The sequence below is a fragment of the Anopheles cruzii genome, chromosome 2 (assembly GCF_943734635.1).
Source record: "Anopheles cruzii chromosome 2, idAnoCruzAS_RS32_06, whole genome shotgun sequence".
NCBI classification, from domain to species: Eukaryota; Metazoa; Arthropoda; class Insecta; order Diptera; family Culicidae; genus Anopheles; species Anopheles cruzii.
The window spans coordinates 35,141,430-35,163,785 of NC_069144.1; the positions used below are offsets into that span (position 1 = coordinate 35,141,430).

The 22,356-nt window shown below is 43.3% G+C and overlaps 3 protein-coding genes across 5 annotated transcripts; 2 read left to right on the forward strand and 1 right to left on the reverse strand.

The window, feature by feature from the left end:
* Positions 1 to 2,866: 2,866 nt before the first annotated feature.
* On the forward strand, positions 2,867 to 4,385 carry LOC128278083 (NFU1 iron-sulfur cluster scaffold homolog, mitochondrial-like). Of its 3 annotated transcripts, none has more exons than XM_053016736.1 (2): positions 2,867 to 3,006; positions 3,110 to 4,385. In XM_053016736.1, the coding sequence occupies exon 2, from the start codon at positions 3,120 to 3,122 to the stop codon at positions 3,873 to 3,875; it is 756 nt and encodes a 251-aa protein (XP_052872696.1). In that variant the 5' UTR covers positions 2,867 to 3,006; positions 3,110 to 3,119; the 3' UTR covers positions 3,876 to 4,385. The 3 variants fall into 3 exon arrangements, with proteins under 3 accessions (XP_052872696.1, XP_052872695.1, XP_052872697.1); XM_053016735.1 differs by having other exon boundaries at positions 2,911 to 3,038; XM_053016737.1 differs by having other exon boundaries at positions 2,923 to 3,001.
* A 1,347-nt stretch (positions 4,386 to 5,732) lies between these two features.
* LOC128267539 (catalase-like) lies at positions 5,733 to 19,302 on the reverse strand. Its single transcript, XM_053004395.1, has 2 exons — positions 19,092 to 19,302; positions 5,733 to 7,457 (listed from the first exon to the last, which is right to left on the reverse strand). Exons 1-2 carry the CDS (start codon positions 19,143 to 19,145, stop codon positions 5,997 to 5,999), a joined length of 1,515 nt encoding a protein of 504 aa, XP_052860355.1. The 5' UTR covers positions 19,146 to 19,302; the 3' UTR covers positions 5,733 to 5,996.
* A 794-nt stretch (positions 19,303 to 20,096) lies between these two features.
* LOC128267540 (transmembrane protein 70 homolog, mitochondrial) lies at positions 20,097 to 20,905 on the forward strand. Its single transcript, XM_053004396.1, has 2 exons — positions 20,097 to 20,619; positions 20,677 to 20,905. Exons 1-2 carry the CDS (start codon positions 20,146 to 20,148, stop codon positions 20,893 to 20,895), a joined length of 693 nt encoding a protein of 230 aa, XP_052860356.1. The 5' UTR covers positions 20,097 to 20,145; the 3' UTR covers positions 20,896 to 20,905.
* Positions 20,906 to 22,356: the final 1,451 nt, after the last annotated feature.

Here is a 22,356-nt window from a genome sequence, read left to right on the forward strand (position 1 = left end):
TACCTTACCTGTGTTCTTTGCTTGGGCTCGTCGATTCCAGCAGCTTTTCGTTCTCTGCGACTGCGACTTTTAATCTTTTCTTTTAACCTTCTTTGTGGTAATCCTGAGCGAACATAAGTTAGCAAAAACCCTTTGAACGTAACGTATTCTTTTTTAATTACGTACGTTCGCTTCTGTTTTTCACTTTCAGTTTCCATTTTACTATTTTACTCCTCACGGTACAAACAACACAACGATACAACAAACATTGGCACAGGCCAGTTTTCAACTAAAATTAACAAATTCATTAGGCTTTGTTTCCAATTCTTCTAAGTAATATGTATGACATACATTCGAGTACGGAGATTGCTTGGCCCGCATCCGCTTAAGGGTCCGCTTTTCTTTCCGTTTGATCCGCTGGGAAAGCCGCAATTTCTCCCTGTTCTTAGCATTCATGCGTTGTCTATACTGCTTTCGTCGAAGCTTAATTTTCTCCCTATTCTGTTCTCTATACTGTTTTAGCCTATTCCTAATTTTCTCTCTATTTTTGAGATAATACTCCTTTGCAACTTTTTTATGGGTACTATACTGTTCCTTTTGCTTAAGCCTAATTCTCTCCCTATTTTTGAGATAAAACTCCTTTTGCTTAAGCCTAATTCTCTCCCTATTCTTAATATAATACGAACGATAATGCTCTTTTCGTTGATCATCATTTGCATCCATGATAAATATTCATAAAATACTGATACTAAATACAACACAGCACTACAAACTACACACGGTGATAATAAATACAACAAATAGTACACAGCCTTCAGAAAGGATCCCAAACGTTCCGACGCAGGTGCTGAGGAGGAGATAAACGTGAAATATGAGTTCGCGTTTGACGATTGGAGTACAACACAAATCTGTTTGTGAACGTGTTGAAGCGAACCTACGACCTACCTGTCCGATTACGCCTTACGCCCAGCGCAACAGTTACTGGTACTACTGGCTTCGCAGTCGCTGATCGCAATGAACTGAACACCGAATCGAACACCAACAACACACCGGCGACAACACAATACAGAAATATGACAATAATACAGCAAATAGTACGGAATACAGCAAATAGTACACAGCAGCTTAGGCTCGAGGTATAACACACAACGATACGATTTCAAGTTTAAACAGGAAATAGTTTGTACATGCGTTTTTGACATTTGACATTGCAATGACAATTGCCTCGGTTTCGCCTCTTCGCCTTCGCGGTTTCGCTTGCTTATTCAAAATACAAATAATAATCCGTTAATAAATAAATTTTATAAAATAAAGTAAATTTGAATTTAGAGCAATAAATAGGTGATTTTAATTTGATATTCGATATTATACTTTACTTATTGGTTATTAGTTACTGATAAATTGTAAGAAAACATAAACGATGGACGAAACGATGAAATTGAAATTCACAACAACAACACTCGACGCAACAACAACACTGAAGCATCTATCTAGTTTGAACAAGTTCCGTTGCTCGTCGATAAATACTCTTTTTTCAGCGTACAGTGTCGTTGTTTTTGAACCGTGAAACCGTTGTGAACCGTGAAACCGTTGTTAAGTTAAACAGTTGTGGTGCAAAATCCGTGGGAGAGTTGATCATGTCTTCGAACCAACGCAGGTATAAGGGCGTCGTAAAATACGTTTTATGCATGCCAGGCGCGAATGCGTAGGTCGTTGAAACAGGCTTTAAGCTTTAGCATATAAAAATAATTTTGTGGTGCTTTGGGAGTTTTGGTTTGGTGTCGTAATTATTTTACCTCACTACAGTATGTCGTCAAAAAACGCAAAAAAACGAAGGGCGACGACGGCAAACGACAGCCCGCGACGTCAAATTCTAAGGGCTTTGCGACCAATAATTCCGGGCATTCCAAAGTATCCCCAAACAGTGGCCTTCTGGAATCGTGATTTAGGTAAGTCGTTATTGTGACGCTGGAAAGAAAACTACAACAATCATATCTCATTACCTTTCCATAATAGAAACCACAATTCAAGCAAGGATTCCGCAAGCACAGACTGACATCATCTTAACTATGCACGTCGACGGGGTTCCGTTGGCGAAGTTGGCAAACCCAGACTTGAATGCATGGATTTTACAAGGGATGCTGCACACTAGCCCCCGGCCCTGGCCACCAACCAACCAACCACCACTGTTTCTGCTCAGTGTGTATTGCTGCAACGGCAAACCACGGCCACACCCGTACGATCCAAAATTACGATAAATTAGTTTGACTTGTTTTTCAAAAATTCCAAATTTCAATTTCAAAATTCGGTTGTTCGAAGTGAGAGAATATCCCTCCAAAGTGAGAAGAATTTGGTAGTGAGATGGAGAACGAAATTCCCGCCAAACGTCAACGTCAGACGTTTACGATTTTCACGAATTGTTTACAAAAATGCTTCTGTCAGCGAACGTCTGAACGGCAACGCTGCTAGATCGGGCATTGATAACTAATTAAACAGTGAACAACATTGAATAACGCTAGTTTTAACCTGAGCTGCAAACACAATTCCCCGAAAGAGTTACGGGAAGTGGTCCAGAAAGTCCCAGTTGTGTTAATTTTCTACCAGTTGGTGTGGAATTTCGAAGAGTTATAGGTAAAATGCCGGTAACTTTATATGATCGTGTTTATTTTAGTTTTTGTTGCCGTAAGTTAGTAAGGAAAGATGTTCAAAAGAGGGCTTAAAAGAAGGGATGGAATGTAAATATGTTAGCAAAGATTAACGGAAGCGCTTTCAGCTTTACTTTCGTATTTTTATCAGATCGGAACGAGTGCTTTGCCTGGCGGCATGCATTGACAGATGGTCGGCCGTACGGTTGTGTTCGTGAAAGCAAAAGAACAGTGGAAGCAACAAAAAAACACAGGAGAAAGACATTTGTATTAATCTTCTGAGCTCGGCAAACCTTACAAAAGATCCGTTGGATCAAATTGCTTTTACGATCGTTGAACGATTGTGAAAATAATCATGCTGAGAAACACAATTAAAGGTGTGGTAAGCCATCGGCACAGTGCATCAATGCGGTGGTAAATATCAGCGCATTTATCGGGCATGTCAATGTTATGTAAAAACATCAAAAAATCTGTTTGATTTGCAGGTTCAGTACGATGCGGCATTGCATTGCAGGATTTGACCCGATCGGATATGAACATAGTTGCAACGTAGCAAAGGCTGCTCTGTTGAAACGAACTCCCTTGCAGTTCGTGTGGAAACGATGCATGTTTATACAAACTCAAGACACACCGAACCCAGATAGTTTAAAATTTCTGCCTGGTGTTACGGTTCTTGAGGCTGGTCAAACAATGGACTTTCCAACAGTTTCATCGGCTCAGTGCAGTCCGCTGGCCAAACTTCTGTTTCGAATTGAGGGTGTCCGTTCGGTGTTCTTTGGGGGCGACTTTGTGACAATATCTAAGCAAGAGGGTGCAGAATGGCGCGTTATCAAGCCGGAAGCATTCGCTGTGATCATGGACTTTTTTGCAAGCGGTTTACCTGTGGTGAAAGATGCACAGCCCACCAGCAGCACACAGATCAATGATGAAGATGATGAAAACGTACAAATGATAAAGGAACTACTCGACACGCGCATCAGGCCGACGGTACAAGAAGATGGAGGCGACATTATTTTTATGGGTTTTGAAGACGGTGTAGTGAAGCTTAAAATGCAGGGCTCGTGCTCCTCGTGTCCCAGCTCGATTGTGACCCTGAAAAATGGTGTCCAGAACATGCTTCAATTTTACATTCCCGACGTGGTATCCGTCGAACAAGTAACGGACGATGTGGATGAAATAACGGAAAAGGAATTTACGCGACTCGAAAAACAAATTAACCAAAAGGATGAGAAATCAGATGAAAAGCTTTAAAAACCGTATATTAAATTAAGATTGTTTGTGTTTTCATCCTAAGATCTATTTCTTGTTGCCTATAATTGTCACTGATTGTTATACCGCATGGCGCATTCTTATACAGCAAATACCCCAACTAATTGTTGGAAAAATAGGCTTTCAAAAATGTACACCTCAACCCACAGGCCACATTATTGTTCGTTGACGTGAATTTAGCCTATTATAAAAAAAACTTATTGGAATCAAATCTTTCGAAGCCCGTTTTGTCGGATGTCACATTAAGACACGAAAACAAGGTCGTCTTTACTATTCGAAGCGTCGATAGCTACCCACAGAAATTTGGGAATATATTTTCAGAAGCACCTCCTAATGAATAGATCTTGTTCCATACTACGCTTCAATAGGCAAAGTCAAAACAAGCACCACGATAGTTTTCTAAGAACTTGTGTTTTAGATTTCACCATCAGCTTCTTTAGTTTCCCGGTGGACCTGTGTATATGAATAAAATGAGTATACAATAAATGATTTGCACACATTTCTATCTAAAACATACGATTGAAGATAATTAATAGATTGACGGAATAGGGCTAAGAAGGGACTGTACTACATCAACTGTGTCATGCATTGATGGGAGCTAATAAGATACTTTAATTAATTGAATATTTTATATTTCAGCGATGGATGATCTGCCTGCTGTGATTCCAGACATGTCTGAGTCCACACGCGCACTGATCGTAACTTTGAACGCTCGATGCAATGAACTCTCACGTGCAGTGGAACACATGGCCCAAAATATTATGGAGCTCCGGGAGCAGATTCAACTGCAAGGAATCGGCCAACGGTCCGTCGTTCGGTTGCCTGTTTTCCCACCTTCCTTTCTTCCCGTAGCATCGGAGGAAGATTTTTTGAAGCTGGAGCAGGAGGCCGAGTCAGATGACTTTAAACTCGCCGCCATACGATACTTCGGGAAAAAGTATCCGCCCGATAAGTTCGTGGGGAAAGGGAAGACTGTGCTGTTTCAAGCGTTGGACTCCCTATTCCGGCGAGCCTTTCTGACGGAGTGTATGTGGTCGAGGACAACCAAGGAAAAGACTCAAAAGATAAACTTTCGTAATTTTCACCACACTTTGAATCTTATCTATGCTGTCGTGATCAACTCGGATTCCACTTTTACCAGAGAACTAGGAATTCAAACTTTGCGGTATATAATGGCACGGGCAAAAAGACGGGTGGTCCTTGTTAAAAAAAAACCTGCGCAGCGACCGAGAGGAAAGTTGAAACTAGCGAAACAACCAAACCAGATTAATAATGGGTAACATTAATATTTAGTGTTCTAAGTTGGTTTCGTTTGGGTTTTGTGCATCAAATTAAAATTCGACATAATAAACAGAGTGCCAATAAAATTCCAGCTCAGCATACGACTATTAACTCCTATAATGTCAAATGTGGTTCTCAAATGTACCGATTACTATTATATTAGTCAATTATCGTACGTATGTAGTCAAGAGGCAAGAGTAAGGATTGGGCGTGTTGTGAGAATTTCGGACGGCTGTTTGATTAAATCGTTCTCTTTCTTTAATCTTAATCGTAAATCGTTCTTTAAAACGGTAGGAAAATTAAAGTCTATAAGAGGCGGACAGCGACCTGAGCATCATCCCCACTCTTGGGAGTTGACGAGGAGTCAAACGAACAACTTGGAGCTTGGACATCATGGGTCCGAAAAAGCGTTCAGGAACCTAGACAAAAGAAAAGACCTTTTATAGCTGCAAACTAGTGAGAGAATTGCACACAATACCGTCATGTTATCTGTAAATATTTCTTTGAATAATTCGTTCGTTCATGTGCTAAGAAAACGCAAAGAAAAACAGAGGGTAGTTGTTTTTGCAGTTTTTTTTTTATTAAAGCGATTACAAAAGTAACAAAATTGCGAGCAGAAAGAGTGTACTCGTACATAATTTTGTATAGATCGTTGCCTACCATTTTGCTTGAAGCGGCCGCACGAAAGATACGAAAGGAAAACTCTAACATAAAACATAATCAAGAAAAATATATCATGACCAACAAGTGTGTGTCGGAAAGCACGACAAATATCGCCACCACATCCATTCTCCACCCGCCATTCCACTCCTATTTCCTCCTTTAGAGGTTTGAGGAACGCTGCAGCTTCAGACCCTCCGTCAACTGGCGTCCAAACTCAGCGTCTACCATGGCTAAGTTCTTTACTGCGCGCTCCTGCAGGAACGGAGACGCGTTCCCCAGATGCCCAACAATGTTGTTGACAAGCCGACGACGCGCAGCATCGTCCAGCACGCGGCGGTAGAAGGTAGTCGCCTGCGAGAAGTTGTCTTCATCCCCGCTCTCATAACGTTGGACATCGCCCGATACGTGCATCGGCGGATTCTGCAGCTTACGCGCATACGGGCATACTTCCGGGCCGCTGAAAGAGTTGGGGAAGTAGTTCGGGGCGCCTGCCTGATTGTCGGTGCTGTTCATGGGACCGTCGCGCTGGTAATTGCGCGTCGCCACGCGGTAAGGACAGTTAACTGGCAGCTGCAAGTGGTTTGCCCCGACGCGGTGACGGTGGGTGTCAGCGTACGCGAAAAGACGTGCCTGCAGCATCTTGTCCGGCGATGGTTCAATACCGGGCACCAGATTCGACGGCGCGAACGCCGCTTGTTCTACTTCGGCGAAGTAGTTACTTGGATTGCGATCTAGTACCATACGTCCGACGGGGTGCAGCGGGAAATCGCTTTGCGGCCATATCTTGGTAAGATCGAACGGATTGAACGGTACCTTTTCTGCCTGTTCAAATGTCATCAGCTGCACCTTGAGCGTCCAACTCGGGAACTCTTTCTTGGCGATCGCGTTGTACAGATCGCGAATGCTGTAATCCGGATCGGAACCGGAGAGCTCGTCCGCACGCTTGGTATCCATGTTCTTGATGCCCTGGTCGGTTTTAAAGTGGAACTTGCAGTAGATCGGTTTACCGTCGGCGTTCACCAACTTATAGGTGTGCGAGCCGTAGCCGTTCATGAACCGGTAGCCGTCCGGAATACCGCGGTCTGCAAAGAGGAACAGCAGCTGGTGCGTCGTTTCTGGGCGCAGGGTCATAAAGTCCCAGAACATGTCCGGGTCCTTAAGGTGGGTCGATGGGTTGCGCTTCTGCGTGTGGATGAAGCTGGGGAACAGTATCGGATCGCGGATGAAGAAGATGGGCGTATTATTACCGACCATATCCCAGATGCCATCGTCGGTATAGAACTTAACGGCAAAACCGCGAGGATCGCGCGCCGTATCTGCCGAACCACTTTCTCCACCGACGGTTGAGAAGCGGACGCCAAGCTGCGTCTTCTTGCCGACCTTTTCGAACAGCTTGGCCGCACAGTACTGGGTAATGTCGTGCGTTACTTCGAAGTAACCGAACGCTCCGGCTCCCTTGGCATGCACGACACGCTCCGGAATACGCTCTCGGTCAAAGTGCGCCAGCTCGTCGATTAGGTGCACATCCTGCAGAAGAACTGGGCCCCGGGGGCCGACCGTAGACGTTGCGGAGTGCGTACCGACTGGAGCACCATTGCTGGTTGTACACTTGGTTTTGTCCTGCATGGGAAAACGAAAAACAAAGATTTTCCAGATTATTAGACCGAACGCCCAGGAAAAAATAATATTCTAGTGGAATCTTAAAGTAGTTTAACAGATTTTTTATTTTGTGACACAGATTAATTTCACTTCTTAACCGGCTACAACCGCCGAGCGGTCTTGGCCTGCAGCCTGCATCAGAGAAAGTGCTTATCTCTGTTGCTTTCTGTAACGGTGTGTTTTTTACAGGCAGGGTTGTTGACCCAGCGCTAACCCCCCTTTCACGCTGGTATCGGAAATTGAACCCAAGCCCTCTATCAACGGGGCCAAACTCCTTTTAGTTTATGACAGTTCTGGTTTCCGATTTAACACATCGCTCAATAAGTCCGTAGGATAGCTTATAAAACAACAATATTTTGATATAATTTGCTTGAATGAACCTTTCAAATAAAACCATCAACATAGTCTCCTTTCAAGGCAATACAGTCAGTCCAACGCTTCTCTAACTTTTCGATACCATGTTTGTAGAACGATTTATCTTTCCCTTCAAAATATGCCTCAGTTTCGGCGATGACCTCCTCATTCGATCCAAATCTCTTTCCCTGGAGCATCCTTTTGAGATCCGAGAACAGCCAATAATGGATGGGGCAACAATTCGAAGTGCAATTCATTCATTTTCACCATCGTTTTCATTGACTTGTGACACGGTGCATTGTCTTGATGAAAGAGAATTTTTTTCTTCTTCATGTGCGGTCGTTTTGCGTCGATTTCAGCCTTCAATCGTTCCAACAATGCCATGTAATATTCGCTGTTGATTGTTTTACATTTCTCAAGATAGTCTATGAACAATATACCATGACTATCCCAAAATACGGAGGCCATAACCTTGCCAGCAGAAGTTTGAGTCTTTGGGCGCTTTGGGCGTTCATGCAAAATCATGCAAAGGAAATGTTCATGCAAAATGGTAAACACACTGCCTTCTGATATCTTTACGGCCTCAGCAATCTCCTTCAATTTCAATTTGCGGTCGGATAAGACGATTTTGTGGACTTTTTGTATGTTTTCTTCAGTAACTGCCGAATTTGGGCGACCGGAACGTTCAGCATCATCGGTGTTCGTACGACCACGTTTAAAGTCACCAAACCACTTCTCAACCATTTGCCTCGATGGAGCAGAGTCCGAATAACATTTGTCAAGCCACTGTTTAGTTTGCACGGTATTTTTTCCCATCACAAAGCAATGCTTAATGAGCACACGAAATTCTGATTTTTCCATTTTTTTTCAATTTACAAAAGTTGATTGAATTGTTCACACTGTAACTTGGTAAATAATAGTCCGAATGTCATGAAACTTTGACAGATATCGTTTGAAGGTTGGTACTGTCTAAAAATCATAAGGATTCTGTATTTGTTTCGCCATCTATATGTCATCCTGCGAACTTATTGAGCGATGTTCACTTTCTCCACCGACGGTTGAGAAGCGGACGCCAAGCTGCGTCTTCTTGCCGACCTTTTCGAACAGCTTGGCCGCACAGTACTGGGTAATGTCGTGCGTTACTTCGAAGTAACCGAACGCTCCGGCTCCCTTGGCATGCACGACACGCTCCGGAATACGCTCTCGGTCAAAGTGCGCCAGCTCGTCGATTAGGTGCACATCCTGCAGAAGAACTGGGCCCCGGGGGGCCGACCGTAGACGTTGCGGAGTGCGTACCGACTGGAGCACCATTGCTGGTTGTACACTTGGTTTTGTCCTGCATGGGAAAACGAAAAACAAAGATTTTCCAGATTATTAGACCGAACGCCCAGGAAAAAATAATATTCTAGTGGAATCTTAAAGTAGTTTAACAGATTTTTTATTTTGTGACACAGATTAATTTCACTTCTTAACCGGCTACAACCGCCGAGCGGTCTTGGTCTGCGCAGCTTGCATCTGAGACAGTGCTTATCTCTGTTGCTTTCTGTAACGGTGTGTTTTTTACAGGCAGGGTTGTTGACCCAGCGCTAACCCCCCTTTCACGCTGGTATCGGAAATTGAACCCAAGACCTCTATCAACGGGGCCAAACTCCTTTTAGTTTATGACAGTTCTGGTTTCCGATTTAACACATCGCTCAATAAGTCCGTAGGATAGCTTATAAAACAACAATATTTTGATATAATTTGTATTTTTTCATCAACACAGTCTCCTTTTAATGCGATACAGTCAGTCCAACGCTTCTCTAACTTTTCGATACCATGTTTGTAGAACGATTTATCTTTCCCTTCAAAATATGCCTCAGTTTCGGCGATGACCTCCTCATTCGATCCAAATCTCTTTCCCTGGAGCATCCTTTTGAGATCCGAGAACAGCCAATAATCGCTGGGGGCCAAATCTGGCGAGTATGGTGGATGGGGCAACAATTCGAAGTGCAATTCATTCATTTTCACCATCGTTTTCATTGACTTGTGACACGGTGCATTGTCTTGATGAAAGAGAATTTTTTTCTTCTTCATGTGCGGTCGTTTTACGTCGATTTCAGCCTTCAATCGTTCCAACAATGCCATGTAATATTCGCTGTTGATTGTTTTACCTTTCTCAAGATAGTCTATGAACAATATACCATGACTATCCCAGAATACGGAGGCCATAACCTTGCCAGCAGAAGTTTGAGTCTTTGGGCGCTTTGGGCGGCTTTCACCGGCTGGTGTCCACTCAGCCAACTGCCGATTTGACCCAGGAGTGAAGTGGTAGATCCATGTTTCATCCATTGTGACGTAGCGACAAAAGAAATCCTTTTTATCACGGTTAAATAGGGCCAAACATGCCTCAGAATCATCGATTCGTTGTTGTTTTTGGTCCGGTGTTAGCAAACGCGGCACCCATTTCGAACAAAGCTTCCGCATACCCAAATGTTCATGCAAAATGGTAAACACACTGCCTTCTGATATCTTTACGGCCTCAGCAATCTCCTTCAATTTCAATTTGCGGTCGGATAAGACGATTTTGTGGACTTTTTGTATGTTTTCTTCAGTAACTGCCGAATTTGGGCGACCGGAACGTTCAGCATCATCGGTGTTCGTACGACCACGTTTAAAGTCACCAAACCACTTCTCAACCATTTGCCTCGATGGAGCAGAGTCCGAATAACATTTGTCAAGCCACTGTTTAGTTTGCACGGTATTTTTTCCCATCACAAAGCAATGCTTAATGAGCACACGAAATTCTGATTTTTCCATTTTTTTCAATTTACAAAAGTTGATTGAATTGTTCACACTGTAACTTGGTAAATAATAGTCCGAATGACATGAAACTTTGACAGATATCGTTTGAAGGTTGGTACTGTCTAAAAATCATAAGGATTCTGTATTTGTTTCGCCATCTATATGTCATCCTGCGAACTTATTGAGCGATGTTAAGGTCACTATTGAAGATAATTTTGTTGTAATTGCGAGAAGAATAGCTAAAACGCGAATGGTCTTGGCGTTAGATTACCAAACTATCAACCATTTCTAAAACAAGCACCGTTAGGGCGAAAGACCAATAGAGGTTACACGCTTGACCCCTGATACTACCCATAAACTGTGTTGTGGATTGTAGCGTTACCGTATTGGCCCTATTTTTTCGTTTCATTCTGCTGTGCGCGATACACGCTATACTAGATTTGTGTTGGTATCCAGGTGGTGGCTGTTGAAAGAGTGGTTTGAGTACAACTTTCACGTGCCAGGCCGTGACTAACTCATTCGCCAGCGCTTTTCGCGACCATCCGTTACATTGCACGCAGCGATGGGTATCGGTAAATAAACAGAAATATCGTTAATCATATTGGAAGCTTCGCAAAACTGTTTCAGGAAGTATTTACTAAATCGCATCAAGAAATCAACTATCAATCGCAAGTTTAAGTTAACTATGCGCCATTTTATAGATCGGTGGAAGGTTGATTATGTTTATCCGGATCATGGATATGAGCGATCATTAAACCGGTCCCGTTCAGCAAGCGTGACGGTGCTTGGTGCCAGTGTTGATTTTCTGCTAGGCACCAACGCTTGCCTGCTAAATTCTGTGACGCGTGAGTTCTTCATTAACTTTCTTTAGTGGGAAAATACACAAAACGATCTAGAACGATGAGAGGCCTATGGTTGGTTGAATTAGGTTTAGGGGTAAAGTTCGCTTGATGGCATTTCACGAATATTCACATAGAAAACTTGTTCGTGTATGAACTTGATCAATGATTCCTTCTGATTCTCTTTAAAGCATTCGTCGGCATCGAAAACATTCAGTTCGCGGACAGATCGTGAAAGCCAGGGTTGAAGGGGCAATTGGTGCGGCAAATAGTCTAACGAATAACCTTGGTCTACCACGCAGACATGGCTTCATACTAAAATTCCAACGATCGCGCCCCATGGGGTCGCCCAGAAACCGCAAAGGTCTTCACGGTTGGCTCGCATGGTATACATTGCGGGCAGTAAACATTGCCGTAATTCCTATCAGTAATTAGATTGCTCAGCGTTCCGTAAGAATGGCGTGCGCACTTTGTAGATCACCAGCCGATTTTCCCTTGTTCTCAATCGACAGTTTTGCATAAGTTATACTTATTTTAGCTCAACTTAGTAAACATACCCACCGAGTGATCGATTACGCTACTAAAGCACATTACGGAGCAGAAGATGTTTTCGTTCTCGAAATCAAAATCCTGGAAAGGCATTCGTTTATTGTTGCCATGACGTTCGTTTCATTGTTTTTTTTGTCAAATTTTCAGAGATTTCTACCCTGCACCATTATCATCAACCAAATAAGGGTGGGTTTACTTATCATCGGGGTTACGTGGAGGACGCCGAGTAAACAACATCGAGTAACCGAAAAATGCAACTCATCCAAGCCAATAAATGAAGCACGCGGACTAAGTGTACTAACGAAAAATGGACTTCCAAATAATCAAGAAATGCTCCCGGCCAGCAACGTTAACATTCCTCTGGCTTAGGTGCTCACAGCTGAAAGATAACAGATAACAGAGTCTTGACGATAACGGTTGTGCAACGATCGAACGAGGAACCGAAACATGGCGTAATCTTAAGACGTTTAACAATTCGTCGATCAGGTTAGAGTTTCATGTTATTCTTTCATGACCCTAGACAGAATAATCCATGAGGTGGTTAATAAATGTTCAGTTGGTTTCTAGTTTTAGACCAGTGGTGCCACGTACTCTACACATATACGAGCAATGTTGGGGTGAGCTGAATACGAATTTCTACGCGTATAAGCGACTCGCTCGGTAAACATGTTATTCGTAAACACTTACTAAAGCTTAACACTTGAAAAGCTCATTTCCTCCTCGGTGGTTATGTTAGGAAGCAAATTGTTGTTTTTGGGGTTCGGAAAACCCACACGTCGTGAAAGGGTAGCCAATGCACCCTAAATTGAAGCTGAAAACTCAGGCGACATCTGGTTTCGACAAGACGACGCTACGTTCCATACAGCGTCAGCCACAGTCGATATTTTGCACCCCATCTTCGGAAATCGAATAATCAGAAGAAATGGTTTTGTGAATTGACCTCCAAGATGTTGTGATTTGATAACCAGTACAAACCAACAACCATTGACGACCTCAAGGCCCAAATTCAAATTGCTACAGCTGAGATAAGAGACCAGATACAATCAAAAATGTACTCAAAAAAAAGGTCGACTTAATGGGCGACCTTTCGAACAAATGTTTAACCGCAGAAAAATATTAAGCCGTTTTTGTCTTATAATCAAATGAAAAAGAGAATCCAGATTGGATCACGATCATTTGAATAATTCGTTAGTTCATGTGCTAAGAAAACCCAAAGAAAAACAGAGTTTAGCTGTTTTTGCAGTTTTTTTATTAAAGTAAATACAGCAGTAACAAAATTGCAAGCAGAAAGAAGGGCATATAGATTTTTTTATAGATCGTTGACTACCATTTTGCTTGAAGCGGCCGCCGTACGAAAGATACAAAAGATAAAACTCTAACATGAAAAATAATCAGGAAAAATATATCATGACCAACAAGTGTGTGTCGGAAAGTGATCGCCACCATATCCATGCTACACCGGCCATTTCACTGCTATTTCCTCCTTTAGAGGTTTGAGGTACGCTTTAGCTTTAGACCCTCCGTCAACTGGCGTCCAAACTCAGCGTCTACCATGGTTAAGTTCTTTACTGCGCGCTCCTGCAGGAACGGAGACGCGTTCCGCAGATGGCCAACCATGTTGTTGACAAGGCGACGACGCGCAGCATCGTCCAGCACGCGGCGATAGAAAACAGCCGGCTGCGAGAAGTTATCATCATCCCCGCTCTCATAACGTTGGACATCGCCCGATACGTGCATCGGCGGATTCTGCAGCTTACGCGCATACGGGCATACTTCCGGGCCGCTGAAAGAGTTGGGGAAGTAGTTCGGAGCGCCTCCCTGATTGTCGGTGCTGTTCATGGGACCGTCGCGCTGGTAATTGCGCGTCGCCACGCGGTAAGGACAGTTAATCGGCAGCTGCAGGTGGTTCGCCCCGATACGGTGACGGTGGGTGTCAGCGTAAGCGAAAAGACGTGCCTGCAGTATCTTGTCCGGCGATGGTTCAATACCGGGCACCAGATTCGACGGAGCGAACGCCGCTTGTTCTACTTCGGCGAAGTAGTTGCTTGGATTGCGATCTAGTACCATACGTCCGACGGGGTGCAGCGGGAACTCGCTTTGCGGCCATATCTTGGTAAGATCGAACGGATGGAACGGCACCTTTTCTGCCTGTTCAAATGTCATCAGCTGCACCTTGAGCGTCCAACTCGGGAACTCTTTCTTGGCGATCGCGTTGTACAGATCGCGAATGCTGTAATCCGGATCGGAACCGAGGAGCTCGTCCGCACGCTTGGTATCCATGTTCTTGATGCCCTGGTCGGTTTTAAAGTGGAACTTGCAGTAGATCGGTTTACCGTCGGCGTTCACCAACTTATAGGTGTGCGAGCCGTAGCCGTTCATGAACCGGTAGCCGTCCGGAATACCGCGGTCTGCAAAGTGGAACAGCAGCTGGTGCGTCGTTTCTGGGCGCAGGGTCATAAAGTCCCAGAACATGTCCGGGTCCTTAAGGTGGGTCGATGGGTTGCGCTTCTGCGTGTGGATGAAGCTGGGGAACAGTATCGGATCGCGGATGAAGAAGATGGGCGTATTATTACCGACCATATCCCAGATGCCATCGTCGGTATAGAACTTAACGGCAAAACCGCGAGGATCGCGCACCGTATCTGCCGAACCACTTTCTCCACCGACGGTTGAGAAGCGGACGGCAAGCTTCGTTTTCTTGCCGACCGTCTCGAACAGCTTGGCCGCACAGTACGGGTAATGTCGTGCGTTACTTCGAAATAACCGGACGCTCCGGCTCCCTTGGCGTGTACGACACGCTCCGGAATACGCTCTCGGTCAAAGTGCGCCAGCTCGTCGATTAGGTGCACATCCTGCAGAAGGACTGGTCCCCGGGGACCGGCCGTAACTGTTGCGGAGTGCGTACCGACTGGAGCACCATTGCTGGTTGTACACTTGGTTTTGTCCTGAACGAAAATCAAAGATTTTTCAGAAGAACTGAACAATGCAACTCATCAAAGCCAATAAATCAAGTCGGCGGACTAAGCGTACCAACGACAAATGGACTTCCAAATGGAAGCAAACGAAAAATGGAAAAATGAAAATAAATGGACAAAACATCAAGAAATGCTCGCGGCCAGCAATGTTAACATTCTTCTGGCTTAGGTGCTCACAGATGAAAGATAACAGATAACAGACTCTGGACGATGATGGTTGCGCAACGATCGAACGAGGAACCAAAATATGGCGTGATGTAAGGACGTTTAACAGTTCACATTTCGTCGATCAGGTTAGAGTTTCATGTTGTTCTTTCATGACCCTAGACAGAACAAACCATGAGGTGGTTAATAAATGTTCATTAATGTTGGTTAATAAATGTTGATTTCTTGTTTCAGACAAATGGTGCCACGTACTCTACACAATCAACGAGCATTGGTGGCGTGCACTGAATGCGAATTTCTACGCGAATAAACGACTCGCTCGGTAAACATGTTATTCGTAAACACTTTACAGAGTTGGAAACGATGAAAAGGAAGAGAAAAAAATATCTATATATAAAGAGCTTTTATGTTCGCAACGAGTTAGGTCCGACGATACCGGTTCTACGTGCGCCGAAATATTTCTCCGGACCAGACAAGAAACCGGTCTTCGCCGAGTCCCGTGGGTTGCATTCACCATTTTGCTTCCGTTTCATGACGTTGTTTGCACATTGGAGATTTTTCTTCATGAAAGTCAACAAAAACCGTCTTGAAGGGTACATTTTGAAACCAAAATGCGGTCGCTCGCCACAATCACCGGCTCGAGTTTTACGATCGTCCGATCTGCGTAAGCGTCCAAGAGCCTTTTCTTATCAGTCTTGTTATGTATGTTGTTATCGTGCACTTTTTTCACGCCGGATTTGTCTTTTATTGCTGTTTTATTTTGCATGTGCTGATTTGCAGAAACATCTCCATGTTTTACAGCTTTCATGCAATAACAAATTTCACAATGCGCAGTTACGAGTCAAAATTATTCGCAAGCATTACTGGTTAAGTTTATTACCATGCTCCATAATCACCATACCAGTAAGACGACGGCATTGGGAGGCTGTTTAGAACCTTCTTGGAAAAAAGTTGGTTGATAAGTCTTGGGCAACACTCAAATAGCTGATTGTCAGTTCGAAAACCGCACACCAGAGTGAAAAGATTAAAAACCAAATCACTAACAACTAGAGTACCTTCTCGCTGTTCGGAAGCACTATTACTGTCCAAAGTATAATTGGTTCCAAATGAGTAGTGTGCAAAGTTGGAAAAAACCTAACCAAATGATGCGCCATGACTCGTATGCAAAAATAGTTAACAAAATCGTCGCGACTTGCGGTGGGTTGTCGTACCAGGGGTCGCGAGTGTTGAAGCTTGGAAATTACTGCGACGTGGCATCGTTTGCTTCGATGCCTTTCAACGAAGGTCAGTTTTGCGTTCTTTTTAAAGCGAGGTTTCCGCAGTTTATCTGCAATTCTAGCTGGGTTTTTTTTCATTTTCAGACACAGGCAGAACTATCTTACGACATGTTGTAAACCTGGTTAGAAACCGGTGTTAGAAAAAGGAATAGGGTGTGTGGAATGGTAGTAAAACATTCATGCAAAGTACTATAAAAGAAATACAAACATAATCTTATTGTTAAATGTTATGTCTTTTGTCGATTTGGTTTTTGTGTGGTTTTGTTGTTCTCATGTTGCAAGACAGGTCAGAAAGATATTCAATTACTCTTTTCGTGTTTCCTACTCATGAAAATGTTCCATTGCTTAGCCTCCGAAATGCATTTCGTACTATTTTTGGTGCAGTCCAGGGGTTCATAGGATGTGTGACTATCACTTTTCAATCTAAACTTTAATTAAGCATAACGAATAAAAATTTCGTAGCCGTAGCTCACGAGAGTTAATGTTAACGCTTATCAGGAACTGTCGAAGACGCCCCCCCCACGTCAATGGTCAATTATCAAATTTGTGCGTCAGGGTGTGCAGGCAGAAATACAATGATTTGTATGTTGGATTTTATTTTCATTTCTTCGCTGCTCATGAAGGTGACCCCAAATCTGTCTCTGTCTCAGTTCCGTTCCATGTAGACGTACAACTGCGATCGATTTGAGGAGCTTGTGCTGGCGTTATCTGAGTGCTGCTCAATGTCGATAACTGCTAGTCACGTATTGATGTTGGGACTTTGATACCGTGGTGATCGGGGCGCAAGTGCATATCGCGGGTGATAAACCATCACGCGAGCCATTGTGTGAGTCCTATATATACCACATATAGTGCTTCCTAGATGTTGCCGTTTTATTTCGAACGACAGATAATTGGTCAAGCATTATGTAAGAGTTTCATAGTAATAAATTCGTTAAAACACCCATTTTAGTCGAGTGACCGTTAATCACCAAATCGAATTGGGTTATCACACACTTTTATCAATACACAAATAGAGCAAACGACAACTCCGCAAATGACCCGGACTTTAGGGTGTGGCGGAAACTGTTCCCATTAATACCATTCCGAATCGAAAATCAATAAAGTAATTATAGAGGACAATTTGAGAGGAGAGAGGACAATAAGTATCTGTTGCGCGATGCGTTTGCACATCGCCATTTATCACTCGACAAATTTTTGATATTTATTATTGTCGTTTTTTAGCGAACCATTTTATGGTGCGTGATACGCTTTGAAAAACATGTTTGAACACATGCCGCTCACATAACATATACCACTTTTAGCCACTCGAAATCATGCTAAAAGCAAGACTATAGCGAAAAAGCGAATTCTTCATTGCGCGGCATACTAACAATTATTTATCGCTGTATTTATCACTGATCGATGCATGTACGATGGACGCCGTGTTCTTAGGCGATGTGAAGGGCATTCCATAATGAATGAACTAATGAGTACTAATGATTCGCGTGATCGTCGATGATTCGAGCGAGAAGTACTGTAAGTACTAACTAGTCATCAGTTACGCTCAAGTGTAAATTATTTCCCCTTTAGTGACGCACCTTGTCATGAATGACGAAATTTAAGTGCATCTTCTGCAAACTAAACCTACTGATTGAGGCGAACATTTTGAGGCCTTGTATTAACCCATAGCAATGAGTGAAATCGGTAGGTCTATTGATATTAGTTTGTATGAATAAATTCGAAATTAGTGTCCAAATATGAAAACATTCCGACAGATATTCCTCTGGGTTGCGGCGAGTTGCCACGCACGTTGGTTTGCACGTTGATATTTATTTAAAACATCATTGGCTCTTGTATCGTCCCTTAAATAGACTAAGCATTTGAATTCGACTCCGTGGTTCACCTCGCCACATTGATTCTACACTTGGTTTTCTAGTTTTGCATTTTGCAAATCATTCTAGTGAGGCGATCGTACCGGAACGGAACGGGTGTGTTGTGCAGCGGAAAGAAGCCGGCTTGGCAAACATTTGCTCAAAACATGGCGTGGTTCGATGGAGTAGCACTCGACCCCTCCGAGTCCTAATGTACTTCAAGCGATATTTACATTCGGACGCCGGTTTCTTGCACTGAAGGGGCAAAGATACGTCCTCGACAGTGCATCATTGCATCATTTTATTGCACGAAATAATCGTTTTAGACAAATGAAGAAATTCATAAAAAAACATCATTCGGAAATGGCTCAAGCCATTTGGCTTAGCAAGCTTCTCGCTTCTCGCTTCTCGTTCCTCGGACTTGCTACGATTTTTTTTAGCTTTTAGTAACAACTTAAATGAAGACGGGTTTTTACTGATCGCAATCGTTACCGGTGCAAGATCCCTAGCAGTCACGGCTTAACGTGTGGCCACCTTATTTCCCATGCAGTTCAGCAACAGTGATGCGTCGTTTACTACTGATTTAGTCAAAGCTGAGATGATATGAGTCGCCAATGATAGATAGTGATCGCCATTTGTTATTCGCTACATTCGATTGATGCCATTTTGATGGTTGCGATACACGATCAAGACAAAAGGGGAGCCTGACGATTTTTGTTAAGAAAGCTTGTTCGATGAACCCTTTTCAAAGTCCACGGCTAACGTCAACTTAACCATTAGATGAAAGCCTCTTACTCACTTTTTGAGCTTCTTTGAAGAGGTTCAGCTGGTTCTCGGCCGGATTGCGCGACATGTTTCGGAGTTGTTGGTTGTACACTGTCACAACACTGGAGACGAATGAAGATTAGTAGCAGTGCGCTAGAGCTGACACAATAGAACAAAACGTTAAAACACGAGAGTTTCACAATACGAACAACAACGGGGGAGTGTTGACCGATCTCGGCAGTCGAAGCACTGGGAAATGACGACTACTTTTGCTCGGGACAAGGATTTATAAACATTGGTCGCCGCCACCGCTCATCTACCCGTGCAGGAAAATTGTATGCAACCCGAACCGCCGTATACGGAATAGTAACCTCCGTATGCGGAATACTATATTACTATTATACGGAATAGTAGTTTTGGCATTGTATGGCCAGTTTATTGCAGATGTGGCGAAACCCGTATCCTACTGTGCACTGATTTGTTCGGTCAGACTGTTGACGAAAGGCAAAGGTCTAACAAGGGGGCAGAGTAAAAAAAAATTACTACCGGTGATGGTTTTTACTCGCTCTCCCTATGCTTCATTCCGCACGTGCACGGTTTCTTTAAATTTAACAAAATTCTATTTCACATACGAAAAAGTTTCACGTTAAAACGTTTACGGAAAGTCGCAAGCAAGCTCGGTCATTTCAACTGTCAAACTAATTTCCTGCACGGGTAACCGGTTGCCCGCATCATAGTGTGCGTGAGCGCTTGGTTTGGTTAGGGCGTTTTGGTTTTGGGCTTTTATCCTACCAAAAACAAACAATAATTCTTAATACTCTTCGAAAACGATTTGTAGATCAATTAACTTGTGTTGCTGTACTTTCTAATTATATCGTAGGATTGATTGTTACAGTGTTTGGATTCAGCTGCCAACGTCAGCCATGCGACCAATCATTACCGGGGGAAACTACAACTGCTTTTGGGCAATGATTTCTAGGCTGTCAGCTGTCAGCAAAATGACAACATTGGTTATACAATTTTGCGTTGAACATCAAAATCGTAGTGCCGGTCCAAAAGATTTTAAGTTTCTGGGGAAAGTAGAAAGAATGTTTTCGTTACGATTAATTGGTTCGCGATGTATATCTACAACCCGCGTTTATCCGTCTGTAACCTCTCTAAAAAAACACGCTTATAAAAGTCGGCAGGTCGTTAGTGAACCACAATTGCTCCACAGCATCAGTATTCGCGCACTTTGTACAGCCGGAAACTCTGGAAGCAATGAAACAGATACTCGAGTGTACTACGGAACGCTGACACCTCAGATACGAGCTGTAAAGGTGTTTTCTTTGGCCACTAGCATAGGTGGCATATTGGCACAGCCGATTTTACTTGAGCAAGCCAGCAAAATTGGTGGCATGCCAATGATAGTAGCGGTATGCGGATTTGCTGGTTTCTTCACCTTCATAACGCCGATTTTATTGCACTTGGTTACAAAGCGATATGTCACAGAACTAAACTACGACCCAAGGAAACAAGAGTATGCTGCCGTAACGATAACTTTTTTCCTTCGACGAGAAATGGTAAGTTTTTTCAATCTACGTCGGCAGAAGATTTCTAACTATTGCCTTTGTTTCTAGACTCACTTCAAAGTAGAAGACGTCGTGGTACCGGAAATGGGTGGACTATTTACCACGTTCATCGTGAAGAATAAGGCCATGTTTGTCGATCCACAGATGTTTCCAGATCCGACGCACTACATCAAAATTATGGGCTATGATAAACCCATCGATTTTAAGTTCGATGAAGCTCGTCGGTTAGAAAGCATCGAGGAAGAGAACCCCAAAAAGAACCGATAATTGATATTGAATGTTCTAGCGAATAAATAATATTAACCTTGCTATTCTAGTGTGCCATATTCTATTTCTTTGTAAATGTAAATTACATGAACCTGAGTCATGTGAACACCATATGCATATTTGTTTTTGCTTTTGAATTCGAGTGCATCGCAAATGAACACCAAATGACGCATAATATCTTTTTACCTAAAAACATTGACTTATTTAAGGTTCCAATTCAGATGTCTTCACGCCAATTGCGTTACAGGAGGTTCTTCGTTCGAGCATGTGGCTAAATGTTGGAGTCCTCGTGGACAACATCGTCTAACGCATGTGCGGATGTAAGGAAGGATTTGCCGGAGTGATATGGTGCGTCTGCATCTGCGTGTGGTGCGGGCACGGCGAGTGAGAAAACTCGTGAAATGGCCGTCCGAGTAGACAATGAGTTGGTGGTGGAATCGACGGCGATGAGATTCGCCGCAACATTGAGAAGCTAGCCGGGCCAATAGCCGCTGCGGCGGCAGTGAACCTCGGTGTGCAGAAGGCCGAGCTGGCATTCCACAATGTTGACCTGTCCGCCACTTTGGAAACAGTGCGCGCGGCCATGGATCCACTTCGTCGGTCCAACTCGTCCAAATCAGACACGAATCATTCAAAGCTTAAAAACTCGCCAATTTATGAACTTATTGCTAACGATAACGCTTCAATAAAATTCAACAAGGATCTATGGAAGGATCTATACAAAGAAAATACATGTCTCCAATACTTTTTACCTTTCCTTAAAACCCCACTTGTATCGTCTCGCCTTTGGAATAAACAATCAAAAATCTGAAATTCTAAAAATGGACAGCTCTGAATGGAAGGATGGGTACCGACAATCGTGCTTAGAAGTAAAAACCAACATGAGACTTCTTAACACCAGATATACCACACCAGTCATTTTAACTGGCACTGTCGTTTCAATTCAACATTCCTACTACACATAACATTTGCTTTCCGAAATGATGTCAAGACCTTTAATAGATAAAAGTTCAAAGTTTCACTAAACAGGTTCAAAGTTTCACGTCATGAATAGCAGAAAACTACCCAGTAAGAGCGTATTGACCAACTACTATGTAAACCACCAAATCAAATCTTCATAAAATACTACTAATACCAACATCTACTGATCATTTTTGGAGCGGAATCATCTTCGAAGTACCCCCAGTGGCGCGCAATAGATCGCGAATTCCTGGCTTTCTTCTATCCTTCGTTTAGAATAAATGGCCATGCTCTTGCACGACCAGTGTGAAACAAACACAATACAATCGGCAGGCGCAGCATCACTCGATTATCAAACTTTCGGAAGATGACCCCTGTCAAGAAGAACAGGTCAGTTCAGCCGCAGCAGCACCACCGAAAATGGCCGATGTTGACCGAAGTAGCGGAATCGTGGAGACATCACTTCCACGTGCCGAGGAACTATGCTAATTTCGTGTAACA